Source organism: Leptopilina heterotoma, unplaced genomic scaffold, assembly GCF_015476425.1.
Source record: "Leptopilina heterotoma isolate Lh14 unplaced genomic scaffold, ASM1547642v1 Lhet_123, whole genome shotgun sequence".
Lineage (NCBI taxonomy): Eukaryota > Metazoa > Arthropoda > Insecta > Hymenoptera > Figitidae > Leptopilina > Leptopilina heterotoma.
This window is the reverse complement of record NW_025110842.1, coordinates 3,739,673-3,754,843: the sequence shown is the minus strand read 5'-3', so window position 1 is coordinate 3,754,843 and position 15,171 is coordinate 3,739,673. Positions and strand designations below refer to the sequence as shown.

The window sequence follows — 15,171 nt, the reverse complement described above, 5'->3', positions numbered from 1 at the left end:
ACTAGATGTTGCTGTATTTTATGTAGAACCCAAATCAGTAGATGATAAATCATTATTAGCACAGGAGGTTGCAGAACATTTAGAAGATATTGCTGTTTTTCATTCAGGACCTAATACAGTAAATGATAAGCAATAATCAGCAGTAGGAAATCAGTATTTAGAGGATGATAATAATTACTAACTACGACTCATTTTACAGGATGGTAAACATTTAGCAGTTGAAGCTGTTAAACAATTTTTATATATTGCCGTAAAGCATTTACTAGATGATGCTGGTAATTATCTAGGGCCTAATTCAGAAGATGATGAAAAAGTAGATGCTATAGAATATTTAGTAGATGATGCTGTACAACATTTAGTAGATAATGGTGTACAACATTTAATAGATTATGATGTATGTTATTTAGTAGATGTTACTGTAAAATATTTAGAAGATAATGTTATGGAACTTTTAGTAGATTTTGCTGTAAGACATTTAGTAAATGATGTTGTAAAGCGTTTAGAACATAATATAGTACGACTTTTAGTAAATGATGCTGTAAAACATTTACTAAATGATGTAATTTATTGAGGACCAAATTCAGTAGATGACAAACATTATTCAGTAGATTTTAAAATTACATTTAGTAGATAATGCTAATAATCACCTGTAGCATTAATTAAAAACACATTTTACATGGAGGAAAAAAAGGAAGAAATAATTTTGGAAAATATTCCCAAAAAATTATTATTTGCCAATTATTACAAAACTCTCCTTATGGTGTATCTATTTTTTTCTCCCGTTTCTCTCTCGTAAAAAGCAGAGATCCGTAACAAGTGCTTTTAAAAAGAAGGGAGAAAAAAAATGACAAACGACTTCCGACCGGTCAGAAAGAAAGCGTCAGCTAGCTAGAGAGGAACAATAATTTAATGATGGGTTTCGCACGAGTAAAAGATCACATACAGATCAAGAAACGAAGGAGTTTTTAAATAAGGACACATATTCTCTCTTCTTTCTCTCTCCTTTTTCTTTCTTTTAATTTCTTCTCTTTTTTTGTTGTTCTCTCTAATTTTTTTTCTCTTTTCGGTTTTCTGTATCCTTTTTTTGGTTTTTCCTTCTCCTTCCTTTTTCCTTTTGGTTTTTCTCCCTTTTTTTCTTCTCTTTCTTCTTTGTTTAACCCTTTTTTCCTCTCTCTTTTCTTGTTTATCTCTCATTTCCTGTCTCTCTCTTTGTTTCCTATCCCCTATAAACTGATTGCTCTTTTCTCAAAGCCATTTACATGCGGGGAAAAATAATGAAAGCACCCTTTAAAGAAGTGCATCTCAATTTACATAAAACGCTGATTACAAAGTGGCCGCGCATTAAAAAAAAGGCAGCAGTCTCGCAAACTCACGGACATATTATTGTAACAAAGTCAGGTGCTGCTGCTGCTATTGCTTCTCGCTTCTATATACCTATATATACTTTGAGGTCGGGTACCGATAATGTGGCCCTTTAAGAATGGCCCCACGATGATGCTCGCTCTGTTGAGATGCAAGGACTTGGAGAGTTTTTCGCGGATTATCGACACAACAAAAGGGGAGTAAAAAACGAAGGAGGAAAAAAATGAGGAAAGAAAAGAAAAAAAATAGAGAGAGAGAGATAGAGTATATTCTCTTTTCTCCTCAACGGCAAATGGCGATGCTTGAAGCCATGAGCTTGCGTCTGGTAATTGCTTAATTTGTGGAAGCATGTCGGTGTTGCGCTTAAGTGTGACCTAAAGCAGTGTTAGTGTAAATGCATTCAACTTTCGCATTTTACGAGCAAACAAGAAGGAACTACCTTTTCTCGAGTAGTAGCGATGGAGAAAAATTCCCTGCTTCACTTCTCTCTCTCTCGTTCATTCTTTCATGAAATCCGAAAACAATATCTGTAAATAAGAAAATTCTCCACATTTCGTTATGTTAATTCTATTCTGATACAGTATTTTCTATTGGATGTTGTACAGCATCATCTACTAAATATTCTACAACATTTTGCACCCATTGTTTGTCATCTACTGAATTCGGTCATGAATAAAATAAAGCATCATTTAGTAAATGTTTCACAGCATCATCTACTAAATGTTGTATAGCTTTATCTTCTAAATGTTTTGAAGCATCATCTACTAAACATTTTACAGCATCAAGTAGTAAATGTTTTACAGCATCATCTACTAAATATTTTACAACATCAGGTAGTAAATGTTTTTCAGCATCATCTACTTAAAATTGTACAGCATCATTTACTAAATATTTTACATCATCATCTACTGAAAGTTGTGTAGCATTATCTTCTAAATGTTTTGAAGCATCATCTTCAAAATTTGTAATAACATCGACTAGTAAATGTTTTGTAGCATCATCTACTTAAAATCATACAGCATTATCTAGTAAATGTTGTATAGCATCATCTACTAAATATTTTACAGCATCAACTAGTTTAGTTGATATTTTACAGCATCATTTAGGAAATGTTTCACAGCATCATCTACTAAATGTCGTATAGCTTTATCTTCTAAATATTTTGAAGCATCATCTACTAAAATCCGTACAGCATCATCTACTAAATGTTGTATATCATCATCTACAAAATGTTGTATAGAATTATCTTCTAAATGTTTTGAAGCATCATCTACTAAACATTTTACAGCATCAAGTAGTAAATAGTTTACAGTATCATCTACTACATATTTTACAGCATCAACTAGTAAATGATTTACATCATTTAGGAAATGTTTCACAGCATCATCTACTAAATGCTGTATAGCATTATCTTCTAAATGTTTTGAGGCATCATCTATTAAATATTTCACAACATTATCTACCAAAATTTGTTCAGCATTTTATTCTGAATGTTTTAGAACATCATTTACTAAAGGTTGTACAGCATTATCTTCTAAATTTTTTACAGCATCATCTACTAAATGTCTCACTGTCACATCCACTATAAGTTGTATAAAGCATTATCTTCTGATTCAAATAAAGTAAAACATTATCATTTATTAAATGCTCTACAGTATAAAAAAAGGAACTCGAAAAGTACTTAAACAAATTATCTGTTAAACAAAATGTCACTTAATTTTTTGCTACAAGTTTTTTTCCAATAATTATTAACATAGTTTATTTCCGTTCTTGATTTCACAAAGTAGTTTTAATTATATATTATTTTAAACACGCAGGAAGAAATAAAATTCTCGTGAACTGACTTTTGTGAGATAATTTCTTTCTTTTCAATAAAATAAATAATTGTGTAATTTAATTTATCAAAAAATTATAAAGTTTTGAATAATGAAAGTATTATAATAATATTAATATTAATAATAATAATAGTAATAATAATAGTAATTATAATAATAAAAATTATAATTACTATTATTACCATTATTACTTTTTCTATTGCAGTAAATTTTTAATTTATTTTCAGAAGGTACGAAATATTGCAAGAACTTTGCAGCAAACTTACTGTGCAAAGATCATGAGAATTTAAAGTCTCAAAAGGCTTGTTTAAACTGGACGTAACAATTTCCAAAATAATAGAATTAAATAATAAAAAGAATAGTAATAGTAAATAATAATAATAATAATTATTATTATAATGATAAAGGAAAAAAATTCCTTTCGTTTAGAAAAGTATCGATTATGTACGAAATTGTGAATGCGGTGAAGGCAAAATAATCGAGTTCACGCGGCAATATCGTGTAAATGGAGAATTATGAGCAACATTTATACAATCGTTTCTAGATATTAAGCAATATTTTCGTTGAGGACAAGTTGAGGACACAGAAAACTAATTGGCATATCGTTCGCCTTACAGTTCTTCATGCACAACACCTTGGTAACCTTTTGTTCCGATTCTTGTATTATTCGTACATGACACGATCAGTAGTGCAACGGTTACTAGTCGACCGTGAAATTTCACATATTTTTTCCTTTTTTTTGTTCTTTTTTTTACTCTGTCATTTTCCCCTTCTCGATGGTTGTTAAAACTGTTTCGTAAATTAGAATCGAATTTACAAAACTTTATGTAATAAAAAAATGGAAAAGAAGAGAAAAGAAGAGAGAAAAGGAAGGAAAAAGAAAAACAAATAAAAGAAGAAAAAAAGAAAGAAAAAGGAAAATGAAAAAAAAGAATAAGAAAGAAGGGGAAAAGGAGAAAAAGAAGAAAAGAAAGCAAAAAAAGAACAAAGGAAACAGGAGTAAAAGGAGAAAAAGAATAAAAGCAAAAAAGAAGAAAAAGGGAAAAAGGAGTAAAAAGAGGAAAATAAAAAAAGAAGAGAAAATTAAAAAGGAAATAGAGAGAAACAAGAAAGAAGGAAAAAAGAAAAAGGAGAAAAAAAAGAGAAGAAAGCAAAAAAGATAAAAGTAGGGAAAGGAAGAAAGCAAGAAGAAGAAGAAGAAGGAAAAAAGAGAAAGAAGAAGAAAAGAAAATGGAGAAAAAAAGAAGAAAGGAAGCAAAAAAAATAAAAATAAGCAAAAAGAAAAAAAGGAAAAAGAAAACGAAGAAAAAAGGGGAAAAATAGAAGAAACGGAGAAAATAAAGAATAAGTGAAAAAGGAGTAATAAGAGGAAAAGGAAAAAAGCAAAACAAGATGAAAACGAGGAAAAGGATGAAAAGAGAAGAGAAGAGAGGAGAAGAGCAAAAAAAGAAAAAAAGAGAAAAAATGGAGAAAAAAGAAGAAAAAGAAGGAAAAGAAAATATAAGAAAGGAAGAAGAAAAGAAGAAAAAGAAAATACAGTAAAAATTAAGAAAAAAGAAGAAACAGAAAATATAGAAAAAAATAAATATTAAGAAAATAGAAGAAAAGAAGAGGAAAATGAGAAAAAAAGAAAATACAGAAAAAAATAAAAATTAAGAAAATAGAAGAAAAAGAGAAAAAGTGAAGAAAGAGAAAATACAGAAAAAATAAAAAATAAAAAAAAGAAACAGAAAAAAGAAAAATTTTTTGTCTAAACGCGAATATAGTTTGAGTATAATATAAAAACTATTTTCGCGCGTAATAACTCATGCTTTACTTTTCATAATAACTGTTGGAAATATTTCCGTTTCGCTCAAGAAAAGCGCGCACATTTTCTAAGTAGTCATCGATAATGAACACCTCTACACAATATAATGATACCGTTATATTCTTTAAGGCCAACACAATATAATCAGGAAAAATCAAAAGCATCGTTCGATTTTAATAGTCGGTACTAAATATTTATTATATGGCTCTGTGCACCATTCCGTTCTTCAGAGAAGAAAAAAACAAAACAAAAAAAACGAAAAGAGAGAAAAAATTCTCTATTCATAAATACGAAGGTCAATTTTTCCATTTCTGGTTATTTTTTTCTTGTTTGAAAAACAAAATTCAATTTTCATTCATGTTTATTTTGCAAAAATTTCTACCCCTTGCTTTTCGACCGAGAGGAATTTTGACTTAAATTATTTTTTTTCTGACCTAAACTTAAAAATTTTTTATTTTATCTGAATTATTTTTTTTTCTTTACCTTTTTTTTTAAAACTACAAAAATATAAAAATTTGACGAAAACATATTAGAAATGCAAAAAAAAGTAAAGTGGATTTTTTTAATTGTTTCAGGTAATGCCAATTTTCGGGGCTGGACCTTTTGACCAACATTTAATGTTAGATGGCAATGAATTGCAGAATGATTCGGAAACATTGAGTTCATTGGGCATCTTTCCTGAAACTCTTCTCACCTTAAAGGTAAGTGATAAAAATATATAAACAATTAAACTCTTTATTTTTCGATTCTATAAATCGTTCCGAAGGTTAAATATTTTTTTTACCTATTTCTTTAATTGACCAAAAAATTGACCTATTTATAATATTTTTTGACTATTTTTGACTTTTTCGACGTTTTGACTATCTAATTGACAGCTAAATAATTATTATATTTATCTATTAATTATTTTCGACGTTTTGACTTTTTAATTGCCAAATGAATATTTGTTTTCATGTTTTGACATTTTTATTTGACAATCGATTAATTATTTTCGACTTTTCGACGTTTTGACTTTTTAATTGACAATTGAATAATTATTTTCGACAATTTGACTTCTTAATTGCCAACTAAATAATCATTTTCAACAATTTTCGACGTTCTGACTTTTCATTTGACAATCGATTAATTATTTTCGACTTTTCGACGTTTTGACTTTTTAATTGACACTTGGATAATTATTTTCGACAATTTGACTTCTTAATTGCCAACTAAATAATTATTTCCGACAATTTTCGACGTTCTGACTTTTCATTTGACAATCGATTAATTATTTTCGACTTTTTCGTCATTTTATTCAATAATCGATTAATTATTTTTGACGTTTTGATATTTTTATTTGACAATTGATTAATTATTTTCGACTTTTTACACGTTCTAACTTTTTGATTGACCATTGAATAATTATTTTCGACGTTCTGACTTTTTATTTGACAATCGATTAATTATTTTTGATTTTTTCGATCTTTTAATATTTTTATTTGATAGTCGATTAATTATTTTCGACTTTTTTGACGTTTTGTGCTTTTATTCTACAATCGATTAATTAATTTCGACGCTCTAACTGAATTTGATAATAAATGAACTATTTTCGACTTTTTCGATGTTTTGATATTTTTTTTGAGAATCGGTTAATTTTTTTTTGGACTTTTCGACGTTTTGATATCTTTAATTGATTATTGAATAAATATTTTCGATTTTTCGACGTTTTGACTTTTTAAATGAAAATTGAATAATTATTTGCAACGTTCTGACTTTTTTAAATTGAAAACTGAATAATTATTTTCGACTTTTTCGACATTTTGACTTTTTATTTGACAATCGATTAATTAATTTTGATTTTTTTGATGTTTTGATATTTTTATTTGACAATCGATTAATTATTTTTTATTCTTTGAAGTTTTGACTTTTTAATTGACACTTTAATAATTATGTTGGACTTTTCCGACCTTTTGACTTTATAATTAGCAATATAATAATTATTTTTGACTTTTGCGATATTTTGATTTTGTTTACAATTGAATAGTAAAAATTATTTTCGACTTTTTCGATGTTTTGACTTTTTAATTGACAATAGAATATTTATTTCCGACTTTTCCGACATTTCGACTTTTTTATTGACAATTGAATAATAATAATTATTAGAGAATTTCTTTGATACCTATATTTTTCGGTATTTACTGTTAAAAAAAATAATATAGAGGAATTAACTTTTAGCAAAAAAAAAAAAAAAAAAAAAAAAAAACGAAGAATGTCAGCACCTTCAACTCTCGAGTAATTACGCGGCCCGGCGCAAATGTTTCGTTACGTAAAACCGCGACTTCGACTTCGACGACAACGACAAAACGGTATCTCTTCCCGTCGTTGAGTTGAGTAATTGTCGGTGTTGAATGCAAAAACAAAAAAATCGGATCTGCTAATCGATTCGCAAAAAAAAAAAAAAAAAAAAAAAAAAAAACTTGGTGCTCCAAGCAAGTCAAGGTCAGTGAGTGACGTTCCATATCAACACAAAACATTTGATTCCTAAAGGAACACGTATAGATCGTGTTTATATCACACGACCTCATGGAATCCCTTCCAGTCGCATTCCAAATCGAAAGAAATCATAGAGACATTTAGTGATCTATATTGTCAATGGCACTCTTAACAACTATTCAGATAATTCAAACTTATCGCCTTTTTACCTGAGAAAACGACTTCAACATTTTCACTCAAAGCCGTGCGCCTAAGAATGTGGTTTTTCTTTTTTTCCTTAAAAAAAAACAATTTATTTATTTTCTTTCCTTTTTCTTCACATAAAATTAATATTCCACCAAACTTGGTAATGGAATTATTTTCAATTTTTTCTAATTCTTAATATTCACGTTTACTAAAAAATAATTTCAAAATTGACCGTTACTGCTTATTGACCTACAAGGTTAGGTCAAATTCTAATTGTATACATTTTATTACACTTTTAATTTTTATTCCATTTTCACTCAAAAATTATTCTTCAAATTTTACTAATTTTCAAAATAATCTTATTTTTTTTGGTCAAAAATTTTATTTTTAGGTCAATTTTACAAAAAAAGTTGGAACCATCTTCTAGTGAAATTTTAAAGTTTAGGTCAAGTTTATAATAAATATTAATCACTTTTATCAACTTATAGGTTAACATTACAGTAATAAATATTGATATCTTTTTTTAAGTTTTAGGTCAATTTTTCAAAAAAAAAATTGGAAGTCTTCTGGTCAATTAAAATGTTTAGATCAAGTTTATAATAATAAATATTAATCTCTTCTATCAAGTTTTAGGTCAATTTTGAAATATTAATTCATTCTGCGTTTAGGTCAAAATTCACGTTTAGGATAACTTTCTAAAAATTAAATATTCATCGTTGCTGTCAAGTTACAGGTCAAATTTAAATAGTAAATACTTTGCTTTTTACTGTCAATTAGGTCAAAATTAGGTCAAATCTACAATAAAAACAAATTTTAGTAGTTTTTATAAAATAAAGGTTAACCTTAAAATAATTTCTCTTGTGTTTAAGTCAAATTTAGGTTTAAGGTCAAGTTTATAAAATATTGATCACATCTATCAAATTTTAGGTCAATTTTGAAATAATATTTTCTCCTGCTTCTATATTTATTTTATATTTCAAATTAGGATTTAAATTTTTGATCCACGTCAATTGTTAGTTATTTCTATTTTTAGGTCCAATTCAAGTTTAGGTCAAGTTTATAAACTTATACAAAATTAGGTCATATGTAAAAATAACTCTAGTCAATTTTTAACTTTTTTGTTGTTAATTGTTAAAATTAAAATTGTAAAAAGTTAAAATTGCTACCAATTTAGATAAAAAAAAAGAGGTCAATAAATTGACCTTGAAATTTAGGTCAAAATTCACTCGTGAGAAATCGAAAATGTAATCTTTAAATTTGAATTAAAAAGTCCAAAATCGAATTATCATACATTATTAGTTATTTCTATATTTTTAGGTCAAATTCAAGTTTCAAAGTTAGGTCAAGTTTTTATAAATTTAGGTCAAATTAAGAAGAAAGGCTGTAGTTAATTTATAGTTTTCTTTTGTAAATTTCAAATTACTTTCTAGTCGTAATAGTTTTAATTAATTAATATTAATACCAACTTTAGGTCAACTTTTTTTAAAAATTTCAGAACAAGAATTAAATAAATTTTTATCGTTTCCAATAAAATTTAAATTATTGTTTTTATTTTTTTTTGTTGCAAATAAAATTTTTATTAAATTGTTATTATTGTTGACCAACTTTAGGTCAACTTCTTTTATAAAAATTCAGATCAAGAATTAAATGAGTTTTTATCGTCTCCAATAGAATTTAAAATATGGTTTTAATTTTTTTTTTGCTTTTTGTTGCAAATAGAATTTTTATTGACCAACTGTAGGTCAACTTCTTTTAAAAATTTCAGAACAAGAATTAAATAAATTTTTATCGTTTCCAATAGAATTTAAATTATTGTATTTACTTTTTTTTGTTTTGCTGTTGCAAATAGAATTTTTATTGAATTGTTATTATTGTTGATCAACTTCAGGTCAACTTTTTTTTCAAAATTCAGATCAAGAATTAAATATAAATTTTTATCGTTTCCAATAGAATTTAAAATATTGTTTTAAATTTTTTTGTTTTTTGTTGCAAATAGAATTTTTATTGAATTATTGTTTTTGTTGCTGTTGTTGTTGTTTTTCTTTTCGAAAATCCAGTACAAAAGGGTTTCATTGCGTTGGTTGTTGTTAATATATACACAAATTCTGCAAGAGACGTCTGACAAACAGTGGCAATTTAGATTTTAGATTTGCTTTTCTCGCACCTAAGAAACTTAAGAACAATGGATATAAGTAACGTCGAGAAATTGACCGAGATAACGTAAAAGGAAAAGGGATAAGACACAAATTTCGTCGTCGACCAAAGCTTAATGTCTTGAGATTACGAGTGACTTAATTTTCTTCGCGCTCGCAAATTACGACAGTAAATTCACTAAAGCTTTGCCTATAATTTAATGGTGAACAATATTTATCTAGATATTTATTTTTCAACAAACAACAATTTTTTATTAAAAAAAAAAAAAAAAATTAAAAAAAATTTTTTTAAATTTAAATTTAAAAAATTTAAAAAATTTTAGTAAAAAGAAAGTAAAAAAGCAACAGAAAACAATTTTTGTCTTCTGATAATTTGTTATTGATCTATTAATTATTTATTATTAACCTGTCAACTGTCTAATATTGACCTACTAATGTTTCCTTCTTGACCCAGTAGGATGATAATAACCTACCAATAGGTCAATGTTAAAACTACTAGTAGGTCAATAACTGACTATTAGTAGGTCAAAAACAAGCTATTGGTAGGTCAATAACAGACTGTTAGAAGGTCAATAATAGACTATTAGTAGGTCAATAATAGACTATTAGTAGGTCAATAACAGACTGTTAGAAGGTAAATAATAGACTATTAGTAGGTAAATAATAGACTATTAGTAGGTCAATATTAGACAGTTGATAGGTCAATAATAAATCATTAATAGATCAAGAATAGAGTATTAGTAGGTCAATAATAGACTATTAGTAGGTCAATATTAGACAGTCGATAGGTCAATAATAATTAATTATTAGGTCAATAAAAGACCATAATAGACCAATCGTTTGACAATTTTAGAACAATAGGTCAATTGTAGACCACTAGTAGGTCAAGAATAAATTAAAAGTAGATTATTAATTTTACTAGTAATAGAACTAATAATAAACCAATTAATTTCTATACAAACAAAATGACAAACAATATTATACAAAATTGTCTTAAATAAAATAAAAACAAAAAAAAATTGACATAATTTCCAAAAGCAAGGAATTTGAAAAATTTCGTCTAAATACATTTCGTCCAAATATATAAACACAATCACTTTTGAGCGGTTTATGCACGCGCGCGCGCCTTCAATCGCGCGGTAAAAAACAAAGACTTTGCCAAATGATTACTAATGCGTTTCTCATTTTTCGATCTTCTTGACGAAAGGGGCGCGCGAGAGAAAACGGAAGAAAAAAAAGTAAAAAAAAAAAAAAAAAAAAAAAAAAAAAAATTGAAAACTTTCTGTGCAAGCGCCGAAAGGAACTTTTAGGATTGATCTAGATGCGAGGGAGAGGGGGGGGGGGGGGGAGGGAGGGCGAAAAGGTAGCAATCGAGAGAAAGAGTTCCTCTTCTTTCTCTCTTCTACCAAATTCACGGAGAGTTCATAATGCAGAAATTCTCCTCCTTTTGGTCACTAAAGACATTTTGGGGTTGGGGGGTGGGAGGGAGGGAAGGGTGGAAGAAGAGGAAACAAGCGATGAACAGATTCAAGGAGAGCAAGAGAGAAAAGGATAGAGAGAGATGTATATACTATATATATATATATATAAAAGAGAAAAGAAGCGCATCAAACGTAGACATTCGTCACACGACATCAAAAGCGTCTGCCGGCCCGACTTTAACGGTCGATCGGCCATGAAGATCACGAGTTGGCCTGGGAGAAAAAGAGAGAAAAATCAATGGGTGAGGGGAGGGGGGGGGAGAGAGGTTTTTGCGAAAAATAGAAAAACGGTGAAAAATGTAAAAGAGGTTTTTCTTTCTTGTTTTTTAGGAAGAAATGTGCTTTTTAATATTGGTATCATTAATAAGTTATTCATTGTAGAAACAAAAGGGGAAAATGCGGCCAAATTATTTTGAAAAGTAACCAAAAAATGGGACCAAAAGAGAACCAAAAACCGCGACTAAAAAAAAAACGAAAAAAGACTACGAAAACAACCAAAAAAATGCGACTAAAGCAAAAAACAATTAAAACGAAAAATGTAACCAAAAAAACCGAAAAATTGCGACCAAAACAAAAAACAGTAAAAACAAAAAATTGCTACCAAAATTAAGTAAAAATGCAAAAAAAAAGAAACCAAAAAAAATTGGATTAAAATAGAAATGAAAAGAAATTGCGGCGATACCAAAAAAAAAAAAAACGAAAAATAATTGACCTGAACAGAAACCAATAAAGTCCAATAAAAAAAAACGAAACCAAAAGTAGGATCAAAACAAAATCAAAAAAGAAAATTCCACCTTAACAAAAACCAAAAAAAAAAAAATGTAACAAAATTAGAAATAAAAAATATCCGACCAAAAGCGAAAAATAAAATAAAATTGCAGCTATATCAAAAAAAAAAAATAATTGACCTAAACAAAAACCAAAGAAAGTTCAGTCAAGATAACAAACCAAACCAAAAAATACAATAATAAAACCAAAACAAAAGCAAAAAAAATAAAATAAAATGCGACCTAATTAAAAAGTAAAAAAAGTTTAATAAAATACCTATAAATAAAAGCCAAAAAGTTCGTCCAAACCAAATAAGAAAAAAAATGCAACAAAATTAATAACCAAAAAGTCCGATCAAAACGAATAATGAAAAGAAATTGCGCGGCGATAACAAAAACAAAACAAAAAATTTGACCTAAATACAAACACAAAAAAGTTCATTCAACATAAAAACAAAAACAAAAGTAGAACCAAAACAAGAAAGTGCAACCAAACACAGAAGCAAAAAATAAAATAGTCCTAAGCAAAAAAAATTTCGTCTAAATAAAAACCAATAAATTGCGACTAAACCAAAAAAATGCAGCTTAATTAGAAACCAAAAATGTCCGATCAAAAACAAAAAATGAAAAGAAATTGCGGCTTTATTAAAAATGAAAAATATTTTACTCAAAAAAAAAGCAGAAAAGTTCAATCAACGTAAAAACAAAACTAAAAATAGTAAAACCAAAACAAAAGCAAAAAAAAAATGCGACTCAAACAAAAACGAAAAAAATTCAATTATAACATAAAACTAAAAAGAATAGCGACCAAAACAAAAAAAATTTGACCAAAAAAAAACGAAAAAATGTGACCAGAAACCAAAAAAAGTGTAAAAGAGTTAATTTTTAGGTTTATTTTAGGTCCATTTTATTTTTTCGGTTTATTTTAGGTCTATTTAATTTTTAGATTTATTTAAGGTTCGCTTTATTTTTTAGGTTTATTTTAGGTCAAATTTAATTTTTAGGTATATTGCAGGTCAATTTTAATTTTTAGGTCTATTATATGTTTCTTTTAGGTCCATTTTTTTTTTGGTTTATTTTTAGGTTTGTTTTTGGTCTGTTTAATTTTTAGATATATTTTAGGTCCGTTTTATTTTTATTTTTTGTTAATTTTAGGTCCATTTTATTTTTTAGGGTTATTTGTAGGTTTATGTTAGGTCTATTTATTTTTTAGATTCATTTTAGGTCCGTTTTATCTTGTTAGTTTATTTTTATGTTTATTTTAGGTCTTTTTTATTTTTAGGCTTATTTTAGGTCTATTTAATTTTTAGATTTATTTAAGATTCGTTTTATTTTTTAGGTTTATTTTAGGTCAAATTTAATTTTTAGGTATATTTCAGGTCAACGTTAATTTTTAGGTCTATTTTATGTTTCTTTTAGGTCCATTTTTTTTTTTGGTTTATTTTTAGGTTTGTTTTTGGTCTGTTTAATTTTTAGATATATTTTAGGTCCGTTTTATTTTTATTTTTTGTTAATTTTAGGTTTATGTTAGGTCTATTTATTTTTTAGATTCATTTTAGGTCCGTTTTATCTTGTTAGTTTATTTTTATGTTTATTTTAGGTCTTTTTTATTTTTAGGCTTATTTTAGGTCTATTTAATTTTTAGATTTATTTAAGATTCGTTTTATTTTTTAGGTTTATTTTAGGTCCATTTTATTTTTTCGGTCTATTTTCAGGTTTATTTTAGGTCTATTTAATTTTTAGATTTATTTAAGGTTCGTTTTATTTTTAGGTCAAATTTAATTTTTAGGTTTATTTCAGGTCAATTTTAATTTTTAGGTCTTTTTTATGTTTCTTATAGGTCCATTTTATTTTTTGGTTTATTTTTAGGTTTGTTTTAGGTCTGTTTAATTTTTTAGATATATTTTAGGTCCGTTTTATTTTTTTTGTTTATTTGTCGGTATATTTTAGGTCTATTTAATTTTTAGATATATTTTAGGGCCCTTTAATTTTTTGGGTTCATTTGTAGGTTTATTTTAGGTCTGTTTAATTTTAAGATTTATTTTAAATCCGTTTTATTTTTTTTGTTTATTTCAGGTCCATTTTATTTTTTAGGTTTATTTTACGTCTATTTATTTTTTATGTTTATTTTTATGTTTATTTTAGGTCTTTTTTATTTTTAGGTTTATCTTAGGTCTATTTAATTTTTAGATATATTTTAGGGCCGTTTTATTTTTTTGGTTCATTTGTAGGTTTATTTTAGGTCCGTTTAATTTTTTTGTTTATTTTAGGTCCATTTTATTTTTTAGGTTTATTTTAGGTCTATTTATTTTTTAGGTTTATTTGTAGTTTTATTTTAGGTCTTTTTTATTTTTAAGTTTATTTTAGGTCTATTTAATTTTTAGATATATTTTAGGGCCGTTTTTTTTTGGTTCATTTGTAGGTTTATTTGAGGTCTATTTTATTTTTAGGTTTATTTTTTGGTTTATTTTAGATCTATTTGATTTTTTTAGAATTATTTTCGGTATATTTAATTGGTTCTCATTATGTTATTGACCTAAAAAAACTTACAGTGCCCTATAATTTGAATTATGAAAACCACAGTTCTAAAATTTGACCTAAATATTTAGGAGCAACGAAAATGTAAATTTGACCTTTTTTGGAAATGTAAATTAATCGTTAATTGAAAAAAGTTAACTGTTTAATAAAATTGATATTAGTAGAATTAGACAAAATGAATTTTGTCCTAAACATAAAAGCAACCGAACAGATAATTTGACCTAAACTCTCCTCAACTAAGTTGACTTGAATTTTGCCCAAAACTAAGTTTATCTAAACTAAAAGAAAAGAAAAAATTTGTCCTATTTCTGAAGGATTTATTACAATAAAATTGAAAGGAATTAAAAAAAATTTTTTAAGTAAAAAGTTCACTTTGCCTAAAATTTGAATGCAGTCAAACAGTTGACTTGACCTAAACTTATGAGGAAAGAATTCAAATTGACCTATATTTGCAAACATGAAAAGTACTAAAGTAAAATTAAGCGAAATTTAAAAAAACTGGAAAGTTAATTTTGTTTTAAACTTTAAAGCAAAAAATAAATATTAAATTTGACCTAAAGTTTAAAGTAA

General features: G+C 26.7%; 1 protein-coding gene across 1 annotated transcript in view; it reads left to right on the top strand.

The window, feature by feature from the left end:
- Positions 1–15,171, top strand: part of LOC122512664 (ubiquitin carboxyl-terminal hydrolase 48-like) — a 166,042-nt gene that overhangs the window by 98,291 nt on the left and 52,580 nt on the right. Inside the window, exon 16 of the mRNA XM_043628633.1 lies at positions 5,580–5,705. Coding sequence (XP_043484568.1) covers positions 5,580–5,705 — 126 coding nt within the window. The remainder of the gene's footprint in view (positions 1–5,579; positions 5,706–15,171) is intronic.